The sequence below is a fragment of the Girardinichthys multiradiatus genome, chromosome 12, assembly GCF_021462225.1.
Source record: "Girardinichthys multiradiatus isolate DD_20200921_A chromosome 12, DD_fGirMul_XY1, whole genome shotgun sequence".
In the NCBI taxonomy this organism is placed as follows: domain Eukaryota; kingdom Metazoa; phylum Chordata; class Actinopteri; order Cyprinodontiformes; family Goodeidae; genus Girardinichthys; species Girardinichthys multiradiatus.
In genome coordinates this window covers 35838664-35866458 of record NC_061805.1, presented here as the reverse complement: position 1 = coordinate 35866458, position 27795 = coordinate 35838664, and the positions used below count along the sequence as shown (strand labels likewise).

The 27795-nt window shown below is 37.9% G+C and overlaps 1 protein-coding gene across 2 annotated transcripts; it reads left to right on the top strand.

The window, feature by feature from the left end:
• The first annotated feature begins 1009 nt into the window (after positions 1-1009).
• Positions 1010-25717, top strand: tmem161b (transmembrane protein 161B). 2 transcript variants are annotated; one of them, XM_047381881.1, is made up of 12 exons: positions 1010-1250; positions 7306-7409; positions 8291-8371; positions 12060-12157; positions 12237-12393; positions 13388-13539; positions 13640-13700; positions 17385-17525; positions 19031-19144; positions 20076-20250; positions 21912-22008; positions 22096-25717. In XM_047381881.1, exons 1-12 carry the CDS (start codon positions 1248-1250, stop codon positions 22389-22391), a joined length of 1479 nt encoding a protein of 492 aa, XP_047237837.1. In that variant the 5' UTR covers positions 1010-1247; the 3' UTR covers positions 22392-25717. The 2 variants fall into 2 exon arrangements, with proteins under 2 accessions (XP_047237837.1, XP_047237838.1); XM_047381882.1 differs by lacking the exon at positions 7306-7409.
• Positions 25718-27795: the final 2078 nt, after the last annotated feature.

Here is a 27795-nt window from a genome sequence, read left to right as displayed (position 1 = left end):
TGTCACAGTCTTGTGTGTTGTTGTTGACTTTTACATCACTTTATGACCACAATGCATCCATCTAGTGATGGCTACTCACTCACTGTACTCCAATGGTCTCCGCACTCACCACATCTCAATTCAATAGATTACCATTGGGATGTGGTGTAACGGAAGATTTCCATCATAGATATGAGGAAAGATCTGAAGTAAATGCTCGAAGTTATCATGTCATTGAGGACCAAAATCTTTGACACCTTGTCGATTCCATGCTGCACAAAATAAAGGCAGTCCTGTTGGTAAAAAAGTGGTCCAACCATTGTCCTAGAGAGGTGTACCTAATAAAGTGTCCATGTTTCATACTAGCTTTGATGGATAGTACTGTGTCATTTAAAATGAATATTTAAATTGGTTATTCAAGCTCATGTCGTATTGTTTTGCATTTAGGTGTCCCCCTGAAAAATCTCAGTTTATAAGGGCTAGAATGTCATGTTCCACGTTTGGGATGCCTTACCCCTTGAAAACATTAGGGCTGATGATTGTTAAGGGATGAAAAAGAGGTATATATATATATATATATATATATATATATATAAGCTTTCTTCAAATAAATTTTAAGAAAGACAAAACAAATTCACTTATAATTTTAATTTGAAGCAATTTTATACTTTGAAGACATTCTGGAGACATGTGGAGTTGTGGTTATTTACAGCATACATCCAGCATACATTTCCTGCTCTGTTTCTACCAACAACTACAAATCTGTCATGTGTGCTAATGATTCCTTGATCCTTCCTGATTCGGGCAGTCCTACTAAATATTCATAGTCATCTCGTCTACGCCTTTGTTAAATAGCACAATTAATCTCTTAGATTAAATAAAGTATGCAGTCACATGTTAAAAATATGTATAGAAAGCTAACCTTGTTGGAGATTTTATCACCTTAATGGCGCGTAAATACTTTTTGTGATCTCAATGGAGGCTTTTCTACACAGGCAAATCTAAGGACCCCTTCCTGCCCAGAGTTTCAGTGTGACCTCTACTGCAGTTGAAAATACTTGAGAGCGGAGGTTGAATGCATTGATTTTTCTGACAATGTAGGCAATTTCTGTGGAGATATAGTGACTAATTGTCTTTTGGCAGGAGCCCCTTCATTTCTGTGCACAGCTATCGCAAGAAGGGCTTATGTGCTCCTTGCTGCTTGATTTCGGAGCAGGTGGGGCTGTGTGTTGCTGGGGTAGAGTCCGTTTTAGCAGCACTGCATCAACATGGTGAGTATGACAGAGAGCATCTGGACGCAATCCTTTCACGCCTCTGCTGTGATTCATTGATGGAATATCAAGTGGAATGCTTTCATTATATTGAGATATTTTCGGTGGCTTTGACGTTTCGTTTATGTTAGCTGTCAGATACGCATAATAGTGTCATTTTTAGCGTAGCCTCTTAGCCCTAGCAGGTGTCTGTATCTGTTGCTGCATCAGTTTGTTTTAGGTGTTATTAAGTTAAACGTTTCTTTAATATTGTTAGTTTTCATTGTAGTGTTAAGGCGGGCTTAGTTTATTTTACTGTGGCTGCACATTTATTCCGCTTAAAGCAGCATATCATTAGAGGTCTTCGATAGCTTGCTAGCTACAATTAGCCAACATGGAAAGAGCTGCCAGCTATGATCAATTTTATGTCCATTCACGTTGGTTGGACGAAATCTCTTTAGCTATTCAACAAAGCTCGAAATTTAGGATATGTTTATTAAAGCAGCAGCAACAAAAACAACATGGTGGCAAAGATTTAGGCTGTCACTTAGGGTAAAGCTGGGTGTTCATCTGATCTGCACAGTTTGACCTCAGAACGGTGTCGGGTAGACTGTCAGGATCATTTGACCCAACTTAGGTGTAATTTATATCTAAACCTGTCACAATTATTTAAATTAAATAGCTTGCATAATTCTTGTTTACATGTATAGAAACAAACTGAAATAAAACAGGCATAGATACCATAATTTGCATTATTTACATGTTCCCTTTTGACATTTCTTATGATGGTTCTATGATATCAGTTGTTCCATTCAAAGCACTTATTAACATATATTAATGCCATTAAACACAAAATGTTTAATGGCATTAATATCAACATGAGATATGCTATGGTATAGTTGCAAAAAAACCCAAAAACAACAGTATGGTTTTAGACCTGTTTTGCCTTCACCTCAAATGAAAAAGAAAGCTTATTGACTTGGAAGAATATTATTGTGCAAAATCAACAGAAAAGTATAGATAATACTATTAACGCTTTTATGATTATAATCGTAGGGTTCCTACACACTCATTTAGATTTTTCCAGGTCTCAATAACAATAGAAAAAAAGGTAGAGAAAAAGATTTAAATTTCCATACTTTTTTCCCTATCCCATTGTCTAACGGTAGTATACATCTATCCATCAGTTATCTCATCCATCTATCTGTCATTATGTCATCCGTCCATCCATTCTTTATTCCATCCATCCATCTTCTTATGGTCTTTGACTTTTACAGGTTTCATATGCAAAGCTTAACCATTTAGAATTATCTTCCATAAATTCACAGTCAATTTTTGAGTTGTACTTTAATATCAGCTAAGATAAAGATTTAGAGACTGGAAGTATGATTCTGGAAAGTATGGAATTTGATTTGAAAGCCCTATAATCAACAATCGTCATTTATGATCCCATGACTGTGACCACCTGTAACTATTTTTTTTAAATTCCCAAATACATTAAACACTCAAGTAATGACAAATGACAAGTAATCAACAAATGACATAGATTTTGTCATGATGCACTCTAGTTTATTGTTCAAAACCTTTTAATTAAAAGTTGGCATTGGCAGTTTAAATTTCCAGACACATAGCTTGTGTTTTCAATTTGTCATTACATTTGTTTATAAATTATATATTAATGTAGGGGTGCCACAAACTCTTGCATTTATTGCATGGCACAAACAAAATATATTCAATGACTCAATACATTTAGGCACAAAGTAGCCTATAGATATAAAGCGCTATTTCCAACAGGACAAATGTAACTAAAATGAAACCTGGATTACTTATGTATATAAAAGTAGAAGCCTGGATATTCACCATGCTGTGAATATCAAATATAATACAATCAAAGTGGGGAAAAAACAGAAGTGCGGCGCATTTCTGTAATGAATGTATCACTGTAGGACAAAACAAATCTGTGTATTAAAGTCTAGAAAACCCAATATAAAATGTAATATTAGAAATGACATCATTTCCATGTAACATACATATGAACTGTTTGTATTTTTTTTTAAATAATTTGTTTAAAATGTTCATATATCTACACAGATGAATGTGTTTACACACTCTTTCAAACAAGCAGAAGCTAAATTAATAGGGTAGGCTGCATATTAACACTGACAGACAGCGTTAATCAGTCATATGTGGACCCAAATTCTTGCCTAAACGTTTCCTCCAACATCTATTCAGTGGAACTTTCTGCAGACAGACAACATGTTTTAATTTGATTCAGCAGCTTAAAAACATATCAATAGGATCTGTTGCTCATGATTGTGTCGATCTTCTGTGTTGATCTTCTTTGTAAACAAAGCATCCAAACCCACCTGTTTATTGTCATCAGACTTGATGTACTCCAAACCTAGAACATACGGTTCATCGACCATGATTGGTCTAAAAGCACATCTGATAATTTACCTTTCTTCATTACCCTGACAGGTTTTGCTTAACAATACATTTCTCACATGGGAAAGTCATTACAGACCATGGACCAATATGCACTTCTGTGTAAACAATCGCTGATTTGTATTGCAAACACTACTTGCTCTGACTAGATGTTCGAATTTGACAGGAGTCTGGGCAGCAGCAGTTAGTAGCTTTCTTCATTTGTGTCCTGAGATTTGGTGAGGTGAGTATCTGTAAACCCAGGTGTAGTTGAGCTGAATGACAGTAGGGAGCCATCAGTCAATACATGTTTTACAGCTACAAAGTTAGTTTCATCAGTAAAATAGCACCAAGGTATCTGAGCACCTATAGATAGTGGTTATCACTGCTGCTCCAACAACCCCACCCCCTACAGATTTCATTTGGTTGTTGTGTGGAAGGGGTCAAGCGGACTGGCCAAGATAAGGGAGTACATGCTGGGTCAATTTCCCCTAGGCCTGAGATGCTTGCAGGTCCCCACAGAGAATGGTCAGCAACCGCCTGAGGAAGACTGTGTGCTTTTGACCTATATAGCATGACCATTACTCTGATGAAGAAATGTCTCGAGTCAGACAGGTTGTGTTTGGTCACGCATTAAGTATGAGTAAGTATAACTGCCACATAAATGGCTCCCATCCTCTCCTGCAGTATTTTTTTAAGATGTGTTGACTCCATCCTTTGGCGCTTACCCCTTGCTGGGTGACACTGGGGTTTCTTTGACCATTCCAAAATTTTGTTTGAGTAAATATATCTCACACTTTCATATCCTTATAGTATCTTTCTCTGTAGTGCTGCTTGACACTGGTATTATTCTAAACCATACCTCAAGAGTATTTGGTGCATTGGTTTTCATTATGCCTGTTATATTTGTTATTCAGTCCTACCTCAGAGCCAAATTTGTAATGGTGTGTTTGACATATTTATTTTACTGTATATTGATATGCAGCTAAAGGGCTACCTAAAACACTACAATAAATAAAACAGAAGCACAAAAAAGTAACAATGATTCTTAATATTCCCTCTGAGATGGAGATTAAGCACACATCTCATTCTGAAACCCAGCCTTGGGGGCTTAATTCTTTTGAGGAAGTCTGAATGAGTCTAAATAAATTTGTTTGTTTAAAATTATTAACACTGTAATCAACATGTGAAGAAAACACAGAGGCAACTGGATTTTACAAATATTGGGTTTCTAAGTGTAGTTTCACTGGCTCCAGTTCAACCATTGTGCCCATAGGTCTCCCCCTGGAGAGGGAAAACATATTATCACAGATTAATTGCCCTTTTTGCTGAAGTGTGTGCTGGAAAAGATATAAATGATTCCCACTGATTGCCAAAGAGAAACCCACCTACAGATCTGAGCCTCCAGTGAGTGGATAAAAGCACAGCTTGATGGGAATGATTCTGGCCTCTTAAATCTAAGTGAATATTGATCTGAGGGTTCTGGGTTTAGGTTGAGCTCCTTTTGTTGTTAAATCTTTGGGTAACAGCCCTAAAAGCTGTGTCTGGCAAAGAGACAGGAAAAAAATGTCCTGTACAATGTTTTGATGGAAAAAAATGACTGAGACTTAAATTTACTGAAGATGCAGCACTTGTGCATTATAAGATGTGCAGTGGTAAACCATTTTTGAAGGATCTTCTGTCTTCCCGGCATCTTAGTTATTCTATTTTGTTGAGTCTGATTTTGTTAGTACATATACCTGCATTTTGGAAAGTTTCTATTAACATGGTTTTGTTAACGGTTACTGTTTCAGAGCTAGTCGTCTTCCTGCCACGAGCAATAGCTCAGTGAGTTTGAGCTTGATAGATGAGCAATTTTTTTCATTTGCATGCATTATTCCTTGGTGTGTAAAATGCTGGGTATATGATATTCAGCATAAATCTAAAAAATAACACAGCACTTGAGCACCTAATCCGACCTGGTGTTTAAGAAACTATAGTCGCAGTTAGTATGTCTCACCACGGCCTTATACAACTTAATGTATTAAAGAGCCAACTCATTTTATTGTAGAACAGCAGAATAATGCTTGATATAGATTTGCAAATGAACCAAAGCTTGGTCATTTTAGTACCTTTAGTATCAAACTGTAAACCTGGGGTTCCCAGTTGTTTAGAGCACTGAATAGTTTTGACATATTTTAGAATGACTTCAACCTTCTGTCCAGACCTGTTAGTTTTAATTGCTGGCTCAATAAAGAGAAATATGGAAAATGACACATTGATAGGATGTCTTACAAAACAAATTATGAGAAATCGGTAAGAAATTCTATGGCATAAGATCTCATGATATTAAAACTCATTAAAGTGAAGGCTGTCTTTTGAAGCACTATCCAGATGCTACAAGCCAGTGGCTTTCCTGTTGAAATAGGTGCTGGCCAGTGTTTTCAGCTCTAGATATATGTTTGGTATATCACCTTGTCTGTATTTGAGACTCTTATTCTGAAGTAAAGGAAGTAGCTCTTGATTTGCCCTTGTTATGCATAGTGGAACAATAAAGACTGCTGGATGCTATGGGTGATTGCAGTCATTTACACTGAGTACTGAAGACGTCTCAAACACTTTTGGGATGTTGATAGAAAATAAAACTCAGTGATGACTGAGCGAAAGACAAGATATAAATTATTTTGAGGCACTGCAAGAAAATATTGTGGTTCACTGCAGTTGTGAGCTTGTTATTGGTGCTATACCAAAAGGCAATTTTCTGTTTTTTTTTTTAAGGATTTTTAATCATCTCCATTTCAGCGTCTAAAATCATTTAATCAAATCTTAACTGGACTGTATTTCTCATCTTATGAGCTCAATACATTGCCAAGCCAACTTTATCTATAAAGCACTTTAAAAACAGCAGGCACTGAACAAAGTGCTGAACACAAGGATGAATAAAACAGAAGAATGAATGATACACTTTGTGCTCTCATTTTGAATTATACATGTTATATGCTGTTTTCATGTAGACTGGTTAAGGTTGCCTCTATCACATCAGGGTTAAAAAAAGCTAAGACTGTTTGGAAAATAACAGTTAAGTCAGAAATATTGGTTTCATAACAACTGCCATTAAAAATGGTGTTTCATTACTTTTTTTATTATTCCTATGTAAAATCTGTAAAAACCATATCACAAGGCGTATAGCAAATTAATTTCATTGAAGTCCCTAGTTTGGCCAAATTAGTGATTACCTGCTACAGATCTTGGGTAATATTTTTATTTCCCAAGATTCTTCTTTAATGACAGGTTGAAAATATCAGCCAAATTTCAATCATTTCTTTTCCTCTTGTTATTACTGATGCAAGAATGATAAAGAGGTATTGTACAGATGACCCTGCTTTTATACACTGTTAATTAGCCTATGGGATGTAAATTTTGGGGGGGAAACGGGGGATGGATGATGTCTTAACAAACAGTGTCGTTTTTTATTTTTGTGGTTTTGATTTAAGTTTTTTGGTTGTTGTTTTCAAGTCCATAGTGTTCTAAAAGTATCTCTAAAAATGACAGAACACTGAAAGAGTTAAATAACTTTTAAAAGTTCTGCATTTTTATTAAGAATATAGTTTGTTTGCTGTTGCCATTTTAATTAATTTAAATTAATAACTATAATTTTCTCTATTTTTCTCAGGCTTTGTTTGGTGTGCAGCTGGTGATCACCATGGTTATGGCCAGTGTAATTCAGAAAATTTTACCTCATTATTCCTTCGCAAGATGGCTATTGTGCAGTGGCAGGTAATATATAAGCATTTAAACAAGGCCCGAACAATTTTAATAAGAGTTATCCGATCTCAGTTTATGTTAAAAGCTTTACCCATTTAAAATAGATTTAATAATGACAATAGCAAAAACCCACCACTCAAACAGCTAATGTGTCTTTATGTCCAACAGCTTTTTGTAAAAATTAGAGAAACATGTATTACATGCTTTGTATTATTTGCAGCATGGTTACTTAACTGTCAATTGGTATGCATTGCAAGCTATGTTATCAGGAAAAAGCTAGCTTACATTTACACAAACGATTTAACCACAAAGTGTCTAAGTACACACATAGTTTAAATCATGGTTTTAACATGGTTTAAATGTTCCATGAAGAAGCAATAAAAGTTCAATTTGTGCCTCTCAGAGTGTTGTGTCCACTAAAAGAAAAAACATCTTGCTCCTATTGATGCTATCTGGGGCACTGAACTGTTAGTTGAAAATTAGTAACCATTGAGAACAGTGTTTTAACATTAATAGTCATCCTAACTAATTAAATAGTGTTACTGACATTTTCACCATCAACCCTTTGCGGTTTTAGACTATAGTTTTCAGTAGGATTTAAACATTGCTGTGAGGATGGATTTTAAGGCAATGGAATATTTAACAGTGGGAGAAATCTACCTCCTATAAAAAGCACAGTTATAAAACACAATTGTCATTTACTGTTAGAGTTCTCTTAAATCCAAACTGTACTCCAGAATCATATTTATCTATTCTTTTCACATAGTTGGAGTAAATTTCGCTTCAGTCTGTTGTTTCATCTGCATCAAATTATCTGCTTTGTTTTGTAGCTTTTTGTTTCTTTACTCCTGTATTTTACTGTTTGATTAAAACGTTCCTGTTTTTTTTCACAGTCTGCGGTGGTATCAGCACCCCACGGAAGATGAGTTGAGGAACTTGGCTGGGAAACAAAAAGGACAGAAAAAGAAAGACAGGTAAGATGATTTATTTGGGAATTTGGGAAATGCAAAGATACACAGGAAGCACAAAAATATTCCTTTTATGAGGATGCAGACATTTAAGATAGATAGAGGTATATCAAGAAAAAGATGGTAATGGTTTGCTTTTAAGAGCTGTTTGAAGTCAGATGGAAAGCTATTTTTGTTGTGCTGTCTCTTTATGGCACTTTATTAGAGTTCAGAGCAATGCGTCTTAAAATCTGTCCTGTTTGGTGGAGCTTGGAAAGCAGATCCTGTTTTTGAGGAGAGGATATGGTTTTAATCTATTTTGAGAGATGACAGTTTAAAATGCTTAAGTTGCCCAAAAAGCGATATATCTTCAAAATGGTCAGATGTCAGACTTTTATACTGGATTTTCCTTTAAGATTATTTTGCAACTCATAGTTTTTTAATGTATTAATGATGCAGACAATGTTTACACCATATGTCAAACAAGTAACTTTAGCTGTTTTTGCTTGGTACTCCCCCGTTAAAGTTTTAATGTAAAAAAGGTACGTCTTCAAGTCAATCCTTACCATACCACATGGTATGTCTGAACTTGAGACAGTTTTTGTAGTTCTTTCTCTGACCCTGTGTGAAGCAGGTCAAGCCTCTCCAGCACCACATGCTCAATAATTCCCTGAAGAAAAAGATGGACCTCTGTCCTTTTCAACTCGTTCCATGCAACTCCATTCTCTTTGTTAACAGAGTGACTCCCTCAGTCAGGGGAGGAGCTAATCCTCTTTTTTCTGTCAGGTGTCTTATAGATGAAATCTGTCCAGGACATGTTTGGCGCTAGAGTCTTACGGTGGCATTGTATTTCTGAATCCAGGACATACACAGCAGTTCTCTATTCTCCAGCTGTTAGTGTTGCCCTCCCCCTGTTAATATAAGAGAGGCCGCCAGTATTCGACTTTCAACCAACTTTTTGCCACAGCTTTGTTCAAGATTACAAAAAACCACCAGCCACTACATTGGGAGAAATTTTAATTCATTAATTCAAAAGTTGAAGCAGATCTCTGGCTCAGATACCAAATCCACAACTGCTATTTTAGACGTTGCTTTTTTGTGTGCCCAATATAATGTCAACTGGTGTTAAAAAAAGCTATATTTCTGAGGAAAAGTTAAAATTCTTAAATAAAACTTGCTCTGAAAATTTAAAGAGGCATAGAATTGCTCCCTATACAGGTCCTTCTCAAAATATTAGCATATTGTGATAAAGTTCATTATTTTCCATAATGTAATGATGAAAATTTAACATTCATATATTTTAGATTCATTGCACACTAACTGAAATATTTCAGGTCTTTTATTGTCTTAATACGGATGATTTTGGCATACAGCTCATGAAAACCCAAAATTCCTATCTCACAAAATTAGCATATTTCATCCGACCAATAAAAGAAAAGTGTTTTTAATACAAAAAACGTCAACCTTCAAATAATCATGTACAGTTATGCACTCAATACTTGGTCGGGAATCCTTTTGCAGAAATGACTGCTTCAATGCGGCGTGGCATGGAGGCAATCAGCCTGTGGCACTGCTGAGGTCTTATGGAGGCCCAGGATGCTTCGATAGCGGCCTTTAGATCATCCAGAGTGTTGGGTCTTGAGTCTCTCAACGTTCTCTTCACAATATCCCACAGATTCTCTATGGGGTTCAGGTCAGGAGAGTTGGCAGGCCAATTGAGCACAGTGATATCATGGTCAGTAAACCATTTACCAGTGGTTTTGGCACTGTGAGCAGGTGCCAGGTCGTGCTGAAAAATGAAATCTTCATCTCCATAAAGCTTTTCAGCAGATGGAAGCATGAAGTGCTCCAAAATCTCCTGATAGCTAGCTGCATTGACCCTGCCCTTGATAAAACACAGTGGACCAACACCAGCAGCTGACACGGCACCCCAGACCATCACTGACTGTGGGTACTTGACACTGGACTTCTGGCATTTTGGCATTTCCTTCTCCCCAGTCTTCCTCCAGACTCTCGCACCTCGATTTCCGAATGACATGCAGAATTTGCTTTCATCCGAAAAATATACTTTGGACCACTGAGCAACAGTCCAGTGCTGCTTCTCTGTAGCCCAGGTCAGGCGTTTCTGCCGCTGTTTCTGTTTCAAAAGTGGCTTGACCTGGGGAATGCGGCACCTGTAGCCCATTTCCTGCACACGCCTGTGCACGGTGGCTCTGGATGTTTCTGCTCCAGACTCTGTCCACTGCTTCCGCAGGTCCCCCAAGGTCTGGAATCGGCCCTTCTCCACAATCTTCCTCAGGGTCAGGTCACCTCTTCTTGTTGTGCAGCGTTTTCTGCCACACTTTTTCCTTCCCACAGACTTCCCACTGAGGTGCCTTGATACAGCACTCTGGGAACAGCCTATTCGTTCAGAAATTTCTTTCTGTGTCTTACCCTCTTGCTTGAGGGTGTCAATAGTGGCCTTCTGGACAGCAGTCAGGTCGGCAGTCTTACCCATGATTGGGGTTTTGAGTGATGAACCAGGCTGGGAGTTTTAAAGGCCTCGGGAATCTTTTGCAGGTGTTTAGAGTTAACTTGTTGATTCAGATGATTAGGTTCATAGCTCGTTTAGAGACCCTTTTAATGATATGCTAATTTTGTGAGATAGGAATTTTGGGTTTTCATGAGCTGTATGCCAAAATCATCCGTATTAAGACAATAAAAGACCTGAAATATTTCAGTTAGTGTGCAATGAATCTAAAATATATGAATGTTAAATTTTCATCATGACATTATGGAAAATAATGAACTTTATCACAATATGCTAATATTTTGAGAAGGACCTGTATGTATTGAAAATGCCAAGAAATATATTATCAAAGCCTATGTTGTAGTAAATTTGGTCAGACAGTGAAAGTTTTGTCGACGGCCCGGCCTAATTGAGGACAGTAGACTTTATCACACAAGTCAACCACTCGAGCTTGCCATTATCTGCAGTATTGTGTGGTTATATAATGACAATAGCCTCCATTGATCATAATGGATAACTGCCCCCAAATTCACACTAGGGGTGGGCGTAAAATTATTTCACGATATTCTGTGGTATTTATTGTAATAACAATAAAAGTGACAATCAAATTGTATTTGCCACTTTAGTCTTTTTTTAGGCAATAATAAAATGTTGCCCGCAAAAAACATACCCATTTTAAAATTAGCATCTTCAGGACACCAGTGGCACAAAACATGTCATTTCTTATCACTTGTAGACAGTAACTGCATTTAATTATATTTACACATTTATGGATATTTAATGATACTCTCATGAAACCAACAACAGAGGTAATAGTAAAAAAGGCAATTTGGACAATACATATATTGCAAATATTGCAAAATGTTTAATAGAATTGTAAAAACAGCTAAAAAGTAACATCATGAAGCCAAACATTATAATTACAGCTATAAAAGAACAAACAGTTAAAAAAATCAGTTAAAAAAACTGATAAATCATAAAAAACATCTTTTTGCTGGTTCACATCTGCTTTATTACATATGTGTTTACATTGTTAGTTGTATTATTTCATTTCTAGCTGTCTTCATTAGCTGGCATCATCACTACCACCTCTCATTTTTTGTACCGTGAATCCAGCTTTCGGATTGTCTATATTCTTCTGTGTTTGTTAAAACTGATTTAGTTTTTCCCTGAACCTTGATGCTTTGCTCCTGTATCTCCTTTCAGGAAGTACAATGGTCACATAGACAATAAACCGCTAACGGTTCCAAAAGACATAGACCTGCAGCTGGAGACAAAATGCATCACAGAAGTCGACACATTAGGTATTTTTCCAAATATGTCCATGTCCAAATATGTCCATGTCACATTTTATTTAATTGAATTTATTCTCTTCTCCTTCAGCATTGTACTACTTCCCTGAGTTCCAGTGGTTGGTGGATTTCACAGTAGCAGCTACTGCAGTTTATCTGATCACAGAGCTTTACTACAGCGTGGCTCAGCCCTCAGGAGAGATGAACATCAGTGTGGTCTGGTGCCTACTTGTACTCGCCTTTGTCATGTATCCTTACATTATGCTTTCTGTTCTCCTCCTTAGTTTTAATCGGAAATCCTTGCGATCTAGTGGCATTAGATGTCCTGCTAAATCCTGTGATTTGTTTCTAAAGTATACACCACAAATACAGAAGGTTAACATGTTTTAGTCTACTGTAAAGGAGAGATCAAAGCTTTCCAAATTGTGTGCATGAAGACAAAGTGGTGAGAGGCAGTCTCATCATTGCCTTTATCCTTCTCAACCTATTTTGTGATGCTGAATGATGGTGAAATAACATGTTATCTTTGCCAGTGACCAAAGGGATTTCTCTTTCCAGGTCCAATGCCTGAACTTTGCTGATTTTGGTCCAATTGTGTCATTTACTGCCTGTGTTGCTGATTTATTCACAACCCAGTCATAAGCAGTCATTGCTTGTGGCTTGGTAAATGACCTGAACTGGTAGAGCGCTTTATCAAGTCTGATTACTCCAATCGCTTTACACTACTATCAGTCATCCATCCATTCATACTCACCTTCACACTGACAGACGTAAGCTACATTGTAGCCACAGCTACAGAGCAGACTGACAGAAGTGTGACTGCCATAGAATTGGTGCCACCGAGCCTTTGTCTGACCACCATCGAAAGGCATGGCGGGCAAAGTGTCTTGGCCAAGGACATATCAACTGAGACGGACGGAGCGGAGGTTCGAACCCGCAACACACTGGTTACAGGATTGACCCCTACTACCTGAGCCACATAGATGGCACTGCAGACGTGGTGGAAAATCCCATGTGTGTACTTCTCATTTACTTAAACACCACATCCCCACAGTGAAATAGAGGTGGCAGCATCATGCTGGAGGATGAAGGACCGCAACCCTAAACTTAGAGACAGTTACAATGAAATGGTTTAAATCAAACCATGTCCTTGACATGTTACTTGCCTTGTAATTACAAAAATATATATCTTTTAAATATTTTGTTTTTTTCGGTGCATTTCCTTGACTTTTTTTCCTCTAGTAAAATCCTTTCTTCCCTTACGGCCCACTACTTCAAGCTGGAGGAAGGAGGCGAACGCTCCCTCTGCATTACATTTGCTTTCTTTTTTTTTGTTAAAGCTATGGTCATTCTCATTGTCACTGAAAACTACCTGGAGTTTGGTCTGGAAACAGGTCAGTGCTCCACTATCCCTCTTACAAATCTCTTTGAACCATACACAACCTTTTATCACTTTTTGAGATAAGTCACTGTTTAACATTTCTTCACTCTTAGGTTTTGCAAACTTTTCTGATAGTGCTCAACAGTTTCTGGAGCACCAGGGCTTAGAGTCACAGTAAGTACATTTATTAGGTTTTTATGCTTTTTGTGCATGTAGTTGTGATTGAAAAGGGTTCTAAAGAAAAAAATATATAACATCGAAGTAGAATTTCTTGTATTTGTGCCACTTAGTAAAAACAATAACTTTGAACGTAGTTCAGAATCAGCTTTATTGCCAAGTTCGTACATACAAACAAGGAATTTGACTCCGGTACACTTTGCTCTCTGGTTTTTGTTTTTTGCATTACAGAATATACATATATACAAATATACACATATATAAATAAAACGGTGCATTTGCAACATCTGTATGCTGTTGTTCTGTACTCTAATGAATGTTCAACAGAGAAACAGCCTGGGGGAAGAAACTGTCTCTGTGGCGGCTGGTTTTAGCGAACAGTTCTCTGTAACGGCGGCCTGAAGGTAAAGCTCTGAACAGTTTATGTGCAGGGTGTGTGGGGTCTGCAGAGATTTTAGCAGCTCTTTTCCTGACCCTAGACCTGTATAAATCCTGGATGGAGGGAAGGTCAGCCCTGATTATTCTCTCTGCAGTCCTGATTATTCGTTGCAGTCTGGACCTGTCCTGTTTTGTGGATGAGCCAAACCACACTGAGATGGATGAAGACAGGACAGATTGAATGATGGCAGTGTAGACGATCACCAGCAGCTCCTGTGGAAGGTTGAACTTCTTGAGTTGCCTCAGGAAGTACAGTCTCTGCTGGGCCTTCTTTCAAACAGTGTCTATGTGTGAAGACCATCTCAGGTCCTCAGAGATGGTGGATCCTAAGAACCTGAAGTGGTCCACAGCCGATACAGTGTTGTTGAGGATGGTGAGTGGGGTGTATGGGGGTGGTGTTCTCCGAAAGTCCACCACCATTTCCACAGTCTTGAGTGGGTTGAGTTCCAGGTAGTTCTGACTGCACCAGTGGACCAACCGATCCACCTGCTGTCTGTATGCAGACTCATCACCTTCCTGGATCAGTCCAATAACAGTGGTGTCACCTGCAAACTTCAGGAGTTTCACGGACGAGTCCGATGAGGTGAAGTCATTTGTGTACAGGGAGAAGAGGAGTGGGGATAGAACACACCCCTGGGGGGCACCAGTACTTATTGATCTGGTTCGGGAGAAGATGCTCCCCAGTCTCACCTGCTGCTGTCGGTCCGTCAGGAAGCTGTTGATCCACTGACAGGTGGAGGCTGGGACGTTGAGCTGTGTGAGCTTCTGGTGGAGAATGTCTGGTATGATGGTGTTGAAGGCCGAGCTGAAGTCTACAAATATGATCCTGGCGTACGTCCCTGGGTGGTCGAGGTGTTGCAGGATGAAGTGTAGACCTAAGTTAACAGCATCATCTGCCGACCTGTTTGCTCAGTAAGCAAACTGCAGGGGGTCCAGCAGGGGGCCTGTGATGTCTTTCAGGTGCTTCAACACCAGCCGCTCAAAGGATTTCATGATCACAGACGTCAGGGCTACAGGCCTGTAGTCATTTAATCCTAGGATGGTGGGTTTCTTGGGCACCTGGATGATGGTGGATCGTTTGAGGCAGGAGGGGACCTCACATTTATCCAGTGACTTGTTGAAGATCCTTGTGAAGATCGGAGCAAGTTGATTTGCACAGGCTTTCAGGCATGATGGGGAGACGTTATCAGGTCCTCCAGCTTTCTTTGTTTTCATGCGCTGAAAGAGCCTGTTTACCTCTTCCTCGGAGATCTTTAGTGCAGGCAGAGGATCTGATGGTGGGGGGTTGGTTACTTTATGGGAAGAATTTGTTCCTGAATGGGATGTAGAGGAGATGGTTTGAGGTGTGAACGGCTTCTTGTCATGTCTGCAGTAGAAGCCATTCAGACGGTTGGCCAGGAGATGACTCTGTTCAGAAAGGGTGGGGGGACTCCTGTAGGCAGTCAAGTTTCTCAGACCAGTCCATACAGCCGAAGTGTCACCAGTAGAAAGGCTGTTCTTTAGCTTCTCACTGTAGCTTCTCTTGGCTGCTTTGATCTCCTTTGTTAGTTTGTTCCTGACCTGCCTGTACCGCGCCCAATCTCCACTGCTGTGAGCTTCTTCCTTATCCCGAGATGTGGAGTAAACCATGGCTTGTTATTCCCAAAGGTGCAGAAGGTCTTGGTCTGCACACACATGTCCTCACAGAAACTGATGTATGATGTCACCACATCAGTTAGTTGGTTTAAGTCAGTGGCAGAAGTTTCAAAAACAGTCCAGTCTGTGCATTCAAAGCAGGCCTGTAGCATCTGCTTTGATTGGTCCAGTGTGTTTTTGTCTCTGGTGGGACACTTAATATGTTGTCTGTATTTGGGGAGTTCATGGGAAAGGTTTGCTCTGTTAAAATCTCCCAGTATTATGATGAAAAAGTCCGTGTGTTTTTTCTCCACGTCTGTAATCAGCTCAGCCAGATGTTTTTCTGCGGCAGAAGTGCAGCCATTCGGTGGAAAATGTGAGCCAATTATTATAAACGAGGAAAACTCCCTCGGCGAAAAAAGTTTTTACCGGTGAGGAGAAGCAGCTCGTCCATCTTGTTGCTTAGAGAGCAGACATTTGCCAGATGGATTGAAGGCAGTGGTGTGCGAAGTCCTCTTTTGTGAAGCTTTATCAGCGCGCTTTCCCCTCCGACGCATTCGTCGCAGTATTCCATGGAATACTGCAGCTCCGCTCGCCAGAAGCTCAGTGAAAAAGATGGTGAAAAAATCCCAAGAGAGGACTCTCTGATGTTGAGAAGTTCCTCTCAACTGAATGAGACCACAGAATTGTGGCCCGAGACCACAATACTATGGCTCAAAAAACATAAAAACATGCAAAATACACAAACAAAGAGAGAGCAAAGCTCCAAGGCAGCCATCGTCAGCGCCATCTTGGTTTCTTGGATGTACATAGGATGATATTTGATATTTGCATTGGTTCTAAGTTCATTAATGAGGAGAGAGTCGATGTTCAACCTGAAGGCTTTTTATTATTTAAAACAGCATAAAAATGTGTTGAAAAGGTGTTTTAGCTGATAGATTTTAATTACTTGTTATATCCATGTTCCCTGTCCATGGTCCTGAAACATCTAAAACAATGAAAAATTTGACTAACATTAAGTTTAAGGTTGTTTTTTTTTTTTTAAACTAACTTTCCCCAATATTTTTCAACATAATTTAAAAACAAACCTCATAGTACCACCCAGTTGTATCTAGATTATTAATAGCCTCTTGCAGACCGTAAACATCATGTGTGTGACAAGTAACAAGTTTGTATGCAGGTGTTCAGAGTTTGGCTCAGCGTCAGCAGCATAAGTTTTTAAAAATACCTATACATGCATTCTTCTGCACACTGGTGATATTGTGGACCATGCAGTCTGATGCAGCAAATTTAAAAACATCTCCTGTCCTCTCATCTGGTTCTATGTAGGATTTAAAAGGGGTTTTAAACACACCATTTATGCATCCTGTCATGCTTTGGAACTGGTTCCCCCTGCTTGTCTTACTATTTTATCATTAACCTCAGAATATTGAGTCTAGATCAGCCATGTATTTAACTAATGGATAAGGCTTCCTACACCCACAGCAGCTTTGCTTGTGTGTAACTGCTCTCTAATCATGTCTTCTTCACAGAGTGTATTGGTGTTTGTTGAAATAAAGGGTATTTGAATGAGGACTTTTTTAAATTGCAGCCTACCTTTCATTTGCAATCATATTTTCTCTTTCACAGGGGCCCCATATCTAAACTCACCTTCAAGCTGATCCTGGCCCTACTCTGCTCTCTGATTGGAGCATTTCTAACGTTTCCTGGACTGCGATTAGCCCAGATGCACCTAGATGCACTCAATCTCACCACAGCAAAATTTACACAGTGAGTTTTCTCCAATATTGTTCCTCTCTGCATTGGGAAACATGTTTTTATTATCCCTAATATCCGTTTTTACTCGCTGTTACTCTTCATAGACAATTCTAATATCCTACCTACCTTTTAAAAATATTAATGTGATTGGTACCCCACTATTTGTGAACCCAAGCAGAATCACACATGTATTAAGGCTGCAAAGACCAAACAATCAAACGCTGAAGAGGTAATGAGCTGGTAGACGTCTAAATGTTCTACTATAACATGCAAGCCTTTATATCAGAAGGCTGCAAACACCGGGTCCTCTGTGGTGCATTGACCAACTTAAACTGTGTGGCATATGATATCAAACAGCATCAAGATTAGAGACTGTGAGCTCATGCTGTTCTAGTATTTCTGCATTTTGTTTACTATTTTGTCTCGAATTAGGTAAATCTAAAGCAAGCTAAACATACAAGTTTTAAATGGACTGAATCTATATAGCGCTTTTGTCATCATATTTACCACTCAAAGCACTTTACACTATAGCCACATTCAACCCATCGCACTCACTGACTAACACTCACACATTCACAGATCGGTAGGCAACTTGGGATTGGGCGCCTTGTCCAGGGGCACATCGACATGAGACAAGAGGAACCTGGAATCAAACCCACAACCCTCTGATTGCAAGACAACTACCCACTGAGCCATAGTCACACCACATGATGCTCAATAAATTTTAGTTAGTTGTCGTTCTCAATGAGCCTGTCCTAGCTCTGATTAAAAGCTGCTCTTTCTTCTGTCGCAGCTCAAAGTTAGAATCACGGGGGTAACAAGTTTATCAGCTCTAGAGACAGAATTCTAAAATTTAAACAAAGAAAACATCTCTTCTCCTTCTCTATGTATGGTGGTGTTGATGGGAAGTTGTGTGTGAATTATTGGCAAGTTTTTCACATTTAAATTAGTTCACTAATGAGCAAAAATCATTTTCTTGCTGATGTTAGTGTAAGGTTTTTAGGCTAGTCTTGTGTCTTTCCTTAGATTTTAAAACATATCTTGTTCAGATGGGTCACTAATTCAGGCCCCAAGGATCAAATCATTATATATTGAACAGTCAAGCAGAAAGGTCTTATATTCTTCTGGGTATGTGAGATACAAGAGATCACTCTGTGACTGAGATGAAGATGGCTTCAGCAGAGCAGAGAGCGCTTTCCATTCACATAATCCACTTTTGGGCATAGTAGCCTTTCCAAAATGGCTTCTTCTTTCATTTCCCTTCATAACATACCCTCTCAAACCCTCTAATTAGAAAGGAATATCTCCAGTGCCCTCCAAAATATTTGATTGTTTATATTTTACCTATTTCAGGGAAGGTTGCACTTCTAAAGAAAGTACTTGTTAACTGCACATTAGGGTCACAAATGTATGACTTCAGGTCAGCTTTTCCAATATACACTGAATGAAAATGATTAGAACATTGCAGAGCAATGCTTACTGAGTTGTCTCTGCTTCTTTTCATAATTGTTTCACAGAACTCTGCTTTATATCAACTTCCTTTCCCCTCTCATCATGGTCCTGCTGTGGGTGAAGCCTATTACCAAGGACTACATATTGAATCCCACTCTTGGAAAAGAGAGCGTGCCTTTGTAAGTAGAAGTATCATGTGCATACCATAAAATGCTATATACTTCTGATTTTCTTTTTTTACAGTATGAGGTATGTGTATAATTTTATATATTGGAGCAACATATAACATTCTGACATAGTTTTCTTGGGATCCAAAATAATACCAAAAAATATGATTATACGTATACCAGAGGATTGCAGTTCTGCTTAAATGTTATGTTAAGATAGATGGGATTGAACATGTTTTAGGGAAAAGTATTCTCTAAATATGGGTCATGATGATAAAAGTAGAAAAAATGCCTTATTTTCTCATTGAAAAAAGAGGCACATGAACATCATGTCAGCTGTGTTATTTGAAAAATTGTGGCTACTTGGATATTGGCAAAACGAGCAAAGTCAAACATAAAAATGTTCACGTCTTTTAGTCAGTTTTCAACTATATGCAACTATGCATGGTAGTGCAATAACTTTATTCTCAGCTGTAGCCTAGCGGCAGAGAGTGTTTTTAGTTAGGAGAAGCAGCATGTTTAGTTCAACAATGCATACATTGTCTTCACTGGGTTAAATAAAACCATAAGCAAATATCACAACAAAAAGGTTTTTTTTCTTTATCTTCTCTGTCATCATTAATTCTAAGATGCTATCTTCTACTTGTTGTTTGGAGTCACGTATCAAACGTTCTTCTGCCTTTGACGGAGACTATTATACACATCAAGGTCAAACCTGATTAAGTTTAATTTCATGTTACACTACCCCCTTTTCACCTTTTTATACCTCAATTTCACCCTCTCTGGCTTTTTCCTCTGAGCTGTTTGTGGCTCTTTTTCCTCCGTTCTGTCTCAGTGTCTCTGCTTACCACCCAGATGATGCTTTCACGTTGTGTTAAGTTTGTCGACCAGAAAAAAACTGCATATTTTTTCCCCCCTTTTTTCACCTTCTCGTTAATATCAGGATGAGTGAGCAGACGTATGATACGATGCGGTTATGGGTTATTATACTGATGTGTGTGCTCCGGCTCGCCATGATGAGACATTACCTGCAGGCCTACCTCAACCTGGCACAGAAGGGCGTGGACCAGATGAAGAAGGAAGCAGGACGGATAAGTACAGTTGACCTGCAGAAGATGGTAACAACCTTGTTCATAATTTTTTACTTCTTTTAAAGAAGCAACTGCTTCCTTTGTAAATCATTCAGTGTAGGATACTGCTGATACTCCAGAAGATATTTGGCACCTTGTTGATTGATAAAATAGATTGATATGTATTACATATAGATTAATAAATATTTTAATTTGGAATGTTTTCGATAATTTAGATACTTGGTTGAAAGGTTATGCGTGTTTTATGCATTGTTTTATAAAGTTTAGTTGGAGGTAAATGTAAATATGTTATGCTTGTAGTGTCTGCCATATGAGTACAGATGAAGTTACAGTTAATTTACAGTTGTAGAAACTGACTGATCGGATGATTAATTTTTGGCATTGCTTTAAATGTCAAACTGAGAACAACACTCTTCATGTGTGGACGGTGTTGTTGAGGGAAGCAGATTTAATGTTACATTTAAAAAAAGCTGGTTTTGTTTTTTTTTTTTTCAAACAGCTAAAGGTCAATGGTCAATCTGCTTTACAAGTAGAAATCAGCCAAAAATGGTGAAAGGCATGACAGTAACGCAATTGATATAAAAAAAATCAACACACAATAAAAGACAATAAAAACAGTTTTAAACAGCTGTTTAAACAAAGAAAAACAGCCAGAAAGATAAAAAAGCATGAAGGTGAAGATATTAAGATAAAAGAGAATCAAGAGGAAACAAAACACAATAAAGCAATTTAAGACAACTGTAAGAACAAAATGTTTGAGTCAATCTGTGTTGAGCAGTTCAAAATGCCAGTTCAAAAAAAGGTCTTCAATAGTGATTTAAAATACTCCAGAGTTTGCACAGATTTTAATATTAAGAGGCAGGGTATTCCAAAGTTTGGGATCTTCTCCTTGAGAAATAAGTTCGGACCTTGGCATGGATAGCATTAGTTGTGCGCTAGTCCTCATGGTTCTTTTTTGGAGCATGAATAAATTGTAGCTCAAACAGGTAGGAGGGGGATTGACCATGTAATAATTTAAAAACAAAAACTCAAATTTTAAATTGGATCCTGTGAAACACGGGATAAAAGTTCTTTCATAAAAGGCACGACTGAAACCACTGAAGAAAAGATCCTTGAAGCCCAACACATGATTCCAGCCATGCAAGAAGGATGTCATGGTCAATCGTGTCAGTCGCTGCTGACAGGTCCAGCAACAAGCGGGCAGCAGAGCTGACAGAGTTAAAAGAATGTGATTAAAACCTCTTTAAGAGTGCAAGAGAGAGCAAGACTTTCAGCAGATAACAGAAAGGCTGAGTAAAGTTGTTCTGTTTTATTCCTTTTGGTTTTCAGCCTTTGTCTGAAATGGAACCTGCTAGATTTAGAGGTGTTGGCAGCTTTTTGGAAAAATTCAAGTTGATATGAGGATCTGTATTCTCTAGTTTACACATGGAGACTGTCGTTTCTGTAATGCTACCCATGCAGACAACCGATGTTAGTTGGTAAAGCCAGTTTAAGATGTGAATTCTGTATTTGTTCTATATTTGTTTTAAAACCATATGGAATATTGCATCTCTGTTAAAAACTAACTTTGATCAATAAGCCAACAACTATGTTTTATTCATATGACTGATGATGTTTGTGGAAATGTTTGTCTTGCTACTGGTTTTGTGCAGAAACATCCTGAACTAAGGTCATTCTACCTTGTCTAGATTGCACGTGTTTTTTACTACTTGTGTGTAATCGCACTACAGTATGTGGCACCCCTGGTGATGCTGCTACATACAACTTTGCTGCTAAAAACTTTAGGTGAGTCACTTCTTAGTATTTAATTTATGTGTTGAACAGTCTTTGCTTTCTGTAACATCAAGCCATTGTTCCCCCCACTTACAACAGGTGGTCACTCCTGGTGGGTCTATCCAGAAGAAGACCTGCCTTGCCTCCATGAGATGAACTCTGATTCTGTTGTCAGAGCAGAACGAATAGCACCTCTAAAACCAGATACAGTGGTGGAAACGCAAGCCCAGGCATCTGTGGCCCAACTTTCAATGGCTCTGGGGGGCTTAAGGACTGTTTTTAGCCCTTTACTTTTCAGAGGCCTCTTCTCCTTCTTCAGCTGGTGGATTGCTGCCTGTCTGTTCTCCACCTCTCTTTTTGGGCTATTCTACCATCAGTATCTCATGGCAGCATAGCAGCAGCAATCAAAAAGTGTGGCATTTCAATCCCTACTTTGTTACTGTATGTTAGGGATGGCCAGAAGAGGACTTAAGGGGGGGGGGGGCTACAGAACCCCACTTATGACTCTGCTCCACAACTCTTTCTCCTCCTCCTCGTCCATGTCTCTGACCGCCTCAGAACAACTGATCATATCATCAGAGCTCTTGGTTTTACTCCCAGTGCTTCCTCCACAAATGACTGTGAACTTCTATTTGATTTTACTTCCATAAAAGTGATGTTTTTATTCATTTGAGCAGCAAAAAGCTGTAAGTCTTTAAGGCTCATGATTAAACGATGAGAAGTAAATAAATCAGTGTCATCGCTAAAGTGACACTGAGATAAAAAAAAAAAAAAAAATGCTACAGACCTCTAAGAATTTTAAATGATAAAACAATCAGAAATTGTTTTATACAAACTGGTGACTAATGCAGTTTATTGACATCAGGCTATAGGCTTAAACATTCTTAGATTCGTGATATCTCAAAAATATAAAAAGCATAAATGCAGCTTCTTTACTGCTTTCTACAGGTCAGTTTAAGTATAACTTTAAAATGTTATTTTCTTTAAATGACCTCTGATTTTATTGATTGCCAGGTCATTCATTTTTAATAGTAAATTAGTCTTGGCCTGGGATAAAAATAAAAACACCATAGTTTCATTGACTAAACATGAAAATTTCAAACAAAAAATTATAATATAATTTCTGATTTAAATTCTCAAAACAGGTGTTCCTACTGCTGTAAAGATATTGGAACATATTGATTATAATGATTATAAAAATGTTTTCTATCATTTTTTTGATTTTATTTTGATTTTAATGCCTATATTAATGTAAAAATATAACAAACACGCACTAAATTTAGCAGTCTTCAGGTGCTTACTGTGGAGAATATTATTCCTTTTGACACTTCTCTCTTCAAGAATAACAACGGAGGTCTAACAAAACATTAGCTGATTATTTTGGGGCTATTTGTTCAGGTATCAGCTGGCTGCCCAACAAAACTGTCACTTGTAAAGAATCCACCATAATTTCAAAACTGTGTTATCTTAAAAAGAGTTATGGGTGGTATGCTTTAAGTTTCCACAATATGAGTGAAATTTTTCCAAATAGTTAAATTTGGAAATATTCTTATCGAACAAAAAGTGATACACAGCAGTTTTGGTTTTTATCTATTTGTTGGGAAACTGAGTCATTTCTCCCCTTCACCGGGTCATATTTTTGTACATTGTTTTTTTTTTTCTGGATGTTAAAAGAGCGCAACGTTTTGTACCCACCATTCGTCAAATTGTGTCCATCTTGGGGATATTTTGTATCTGCTTTGACAACCAGTGATTTAAATAAATATTCTGTAATCTACTCATATCTACTATGAAGAAATGTGTTGTGACTCCAACGACTGTTAGTTCCCAACAAGAGGTTGGTAGTTGTTTTAGTTTAATCAGGGGTCACAATGTTTCATATTTCATAAGAGCGGACTGGCCCAAACAGGGATCTGAACCTTAACCTGGGGAAATGAGGTGCTATTCAAGTATGTATTTGTTTAGCATTTCATTTGTCTTTATAATAATTCAAATTGTTGACTACTTAACTATAGGGCATCAGTTCATTTTGTTAAGTACATAAAGAACTGGAAGGCGGTTGGGACCAAATGACAAAGCGTGGGTACGGAATGGAGTTATGAGTTATTCTTCTCAGTCCTCTTATTTAAGTCTTTAAAAGTTTTGTTTTATTAACATACTGACCTGTTTTTTTGTTTGTTTTTTTCTGGTACCTAAAATGTCTTAAACTTTCATTGAGGACCAGTGAGTCTCTGCTTGGAAGTGCTGTAGTCTGAGGTTTTTAGAGAGCAAAAGTTGTACTCGCAGAAGAGCAAGGTGAAATCATATCTCCTTAGCTTGAAGCTGATGTGTTTAAAGCTATCTAACTGAGCTAGCCATACAGGGCAAAGTTGAATTTCAAAAAGGATTTCTCATGTGTTGTGTTTAGTTTCTTACCTTCGTGGTTTTACTTGAGTCATTTTAGTTGGTGTGTGAGAAGACTAATCTGTTTTAGGGGCGGTCATCATGGTTTGGGCTCAGTCAGGGTAAGAGCTCATGTTCCTGTCCGTCTGCTGGTACATGTTCTCTGCTGTACATCAGCTGTATACTTATAGGGCATTGTGATGAAGAAACGACAGCTGCTGTACAAATGGCACAGTTATGTTTTTTTTATTTTTATCTAAACCATCAAATTGTGCATTTGTAGCACTGGTTATTTTATATATACATTTTAAAATAGTGCCAAATAAGGGTCCTTATACCCAACAACCCTGTGTTGCTGTAGGTTTTATTTCTGCTACTGTGTTAAACTCCACTGCAACTCTGCGGCCTTCTGTTTTTTGTAGATCCAACTTGGTACGTTGGGAATTACCAGTTGTTTCACACAAAGACTACAGGTGTTTAGTAAGTTTTTGTGGATTGTTGTTCGTTGATTGGAAAATATGCACACAAGTAGTCATTGTGCCGTTGACTCACTGGCTAACATGCTTGCCCAATGTGTTTAAAAATTAGGTTACATAGTGTAAGGTTAATTACAAATTACAATTTTCTTTGCTCCAACTGTTTATCTTTGGGCTTAATGTGTGATCGAGCTGGAGTTTATGAACTCCAGTTTTGTACACAGCGACATATTCCAGCGGCACCATATCAATATTTCTAATCTACCGATTATCCGTCTTTGTTTTAGTTTGTATCTGTTTGAAATGATGGGGAGTATGCACATAGTGAATGTATCAGGCCCGCCTAATTTTTAGATTGTGTTTAATAAATTGGTTTGAGTTGATTTCACCCCCTTCTACACACATCCCTGCAATTCTCAAACTCATTCCTTATTTAATGTGGTTAATCGGAATCGCATCCTAATCATATTTGTCCTAATCATTTATTCTTATTTTTTTGCATTGATTTATCTTTGGGTTTTTTGTATTTATTTGCTGAGGCCTGTAAACATTTCTAATTTCAACTGTAAGCTGTTCATTTTGTTGTTGAAGTGCACAATGGATCAAATCATTTTTTTTTATGTGTTAGACAAATCTGTGACAGAATAACTTTATTTAATAACCTGGTCTGGGTGGTTGAAAATTATTTTGTGTATTTTCAGAATTCACTGTCCAGGCAAACAGATCTTGATATTTTCTGGGGGTTTTTTCACTGAAAGTGTTTATTACTCGTTTATTGGTTTCACAAACTAAAATTACACACATTGTACTTTCATGTATTTATTTTTGCGTTAGATTTTGTCTTAAATAAATTATGTTCTTTACTTTGTCCTTATTTTCTGTCTTGTACTGTATAGCCTAACTGGGGTTTACACATGCCCTACTTAGAAACACAATTACAAACTTTTTTTTCATCAGGCAGTTGGATACGACTTTGAACTGAAATCCATAACAGTGAAAGTTGTGTTTTTAGTTAAAATCACTCCTTATATCCCCTATCCTTGAAGGTAAAAATCTGTTGGTTTCCATTTTAATCATTGTACACAAGTGGCCAAAGAAATACACGAGTGTGAATATTCAATGTACACTGTTAAATTATTTTGCCACAAAGATCCTCCACTGAGAATACATTTGAGCATCAGAATTGCAGATACTCCTTCAGGCCGAATTAGGTCAAGAGTCCTACACACAGTTCCCTCCAGAGTTATTTAATTTACTAATTGAACATTCCAAGACACTAATCAACAGTGATGTCTATTGGCATTCTTGGTAAAGATGTGTAAAACACCTTTAAATATAGTAATCTATTAGTGGCTAATTTCATGCTAAAAATGTAGGAAAGTCCAACCGTTAATTTGATTAAATTTTCACATTTAAAATAATTTCTTTTTTTTTTTTTGGAATCACTGTTGATACAATTGTTGGTATGCCTGCTTTTAATACTGCTTCAACAGTACAGCACTTATTCTCATCCTGTAACATTTCATAGCGTTGAAGCATACGGAGAGTGATCTTTGACCATTCTTTTTTGCACAATCTTTCTAGGTGAATTAATGTTGATTGCATGTCTTGTGTTGAACCAGTTCTAATGTGAGCTGGCCATATTTTTGGACCATTATCCCGTTAACGACCCATTTTGAATTTTCTGACAAAGGCCAACAGATGTTTAATTAAAACATGTGAGTATTTAGGAGTTTGTTGAGCCATGAACTCCCATCAAGTTCCAGAGGACATTTAGGAAAGAAATACACACTGGATCACCAATCGTCCACCATATTTTACAGTAGACACAAGGTGCTTTCCGACATTTTCTTTCCTGATTTGGCATCAAACCCACCTGAAGTGTTTGACTCAGAAAAAAAAAAAAAAAAAACATCTTAGTCCCATCTGACTAAAGCACTCAGTTTTTATGGTAGGACTGAAAAAAGTTATGTTTTCACATCACTCCATAACAGGTTTCATGTAGATAACATCTAATTGTTGTTATGCTGACTTGGAACCTAACATAGGATTCTTTGCTGCAGCTCTCAAACAGTGATTTTTGGAGATATCAGCCTCACTTAGCCATCCTGCTCAGTGTATGTGGTAACAAGATTCTCTGTGAATAGGATTCTTCTACTGCAACAAAAACTGCCTTTATAGTAAGAATTTATACGTCTTTAGTAGGGGTGCCAATAAATGTCTCAACCACTGTTAGCTCATCAGAGCCTCTTGGAATGACTTTCCTTTTCCCTATAACATAAAATGTGAAGGGACAGAGAGGACCATTCCTCATAGACTCGCCAAACTGGGAAAGACGAGAGAACATGCTATTCAACTAAGACAGATGGGTTTTAATCTTCATAAGTCAGTAAACCGCTACAAGGAAATGGTTACTCACCTACATACGTCCAGATCTACAGTCTGAGTAATAATCAAATGGTATGAAACAACTGCAACAGACGAGAATTATTGTGCCCCCAACCATAGTGAGAAGGATGGTAAATGCAGGAAAAATGTCCAATTTTCACTTTTAAAGAACTGCAAATGAGAATTGCATCTTGGGATTACTGATTGTTCCCAATCATTTATTTTCAGGTGCACCTTGACCAGGGCCAATATTTGTGGAAAGTGCTCCATGTGAGCAACAAGTAAAGTAGGTAAAAAGATGAGAGACAAACTACTTTTTGAAAGCATTTTCATAAAGATGAGGTCAATAAGGTGGTATATATATCAACACTTAAAGTCCAATTTTCAGTTCCGAACTTTAGGGTCCCAAACAAGAAAAGGTTCAGTTAGGAAAATGAAGCGTTAGTTGTGTTTCACCGTCTTTGTATGTATGAAGTGCTCCACGTCCTTGTTCAATCTATAATATTGATTTAGGCAGTCAGTGGTCATTGATTTGCTTCTCCTTGTTAATTGT

Bases quoted from the DNA above. Each gene is read 5' to 3' on its own strand.
- tmem161b (XM_047381881.1), top strand. The intron at 19,145-20,075 runs GTAAGTAGAAGT...CGTTAATATCAG, and splicing joins GGAAAAGAGAGCGTGCCTTT to GATGAGTGAGCAGACGTATG. The intron at 20,251-21,911 runs GTAACAACCTTG...TACCTTGTCTAG, and splicing joins CAGTTGACCTGCAGAAGATG to ATTGCACGTGTTTTTTACTA.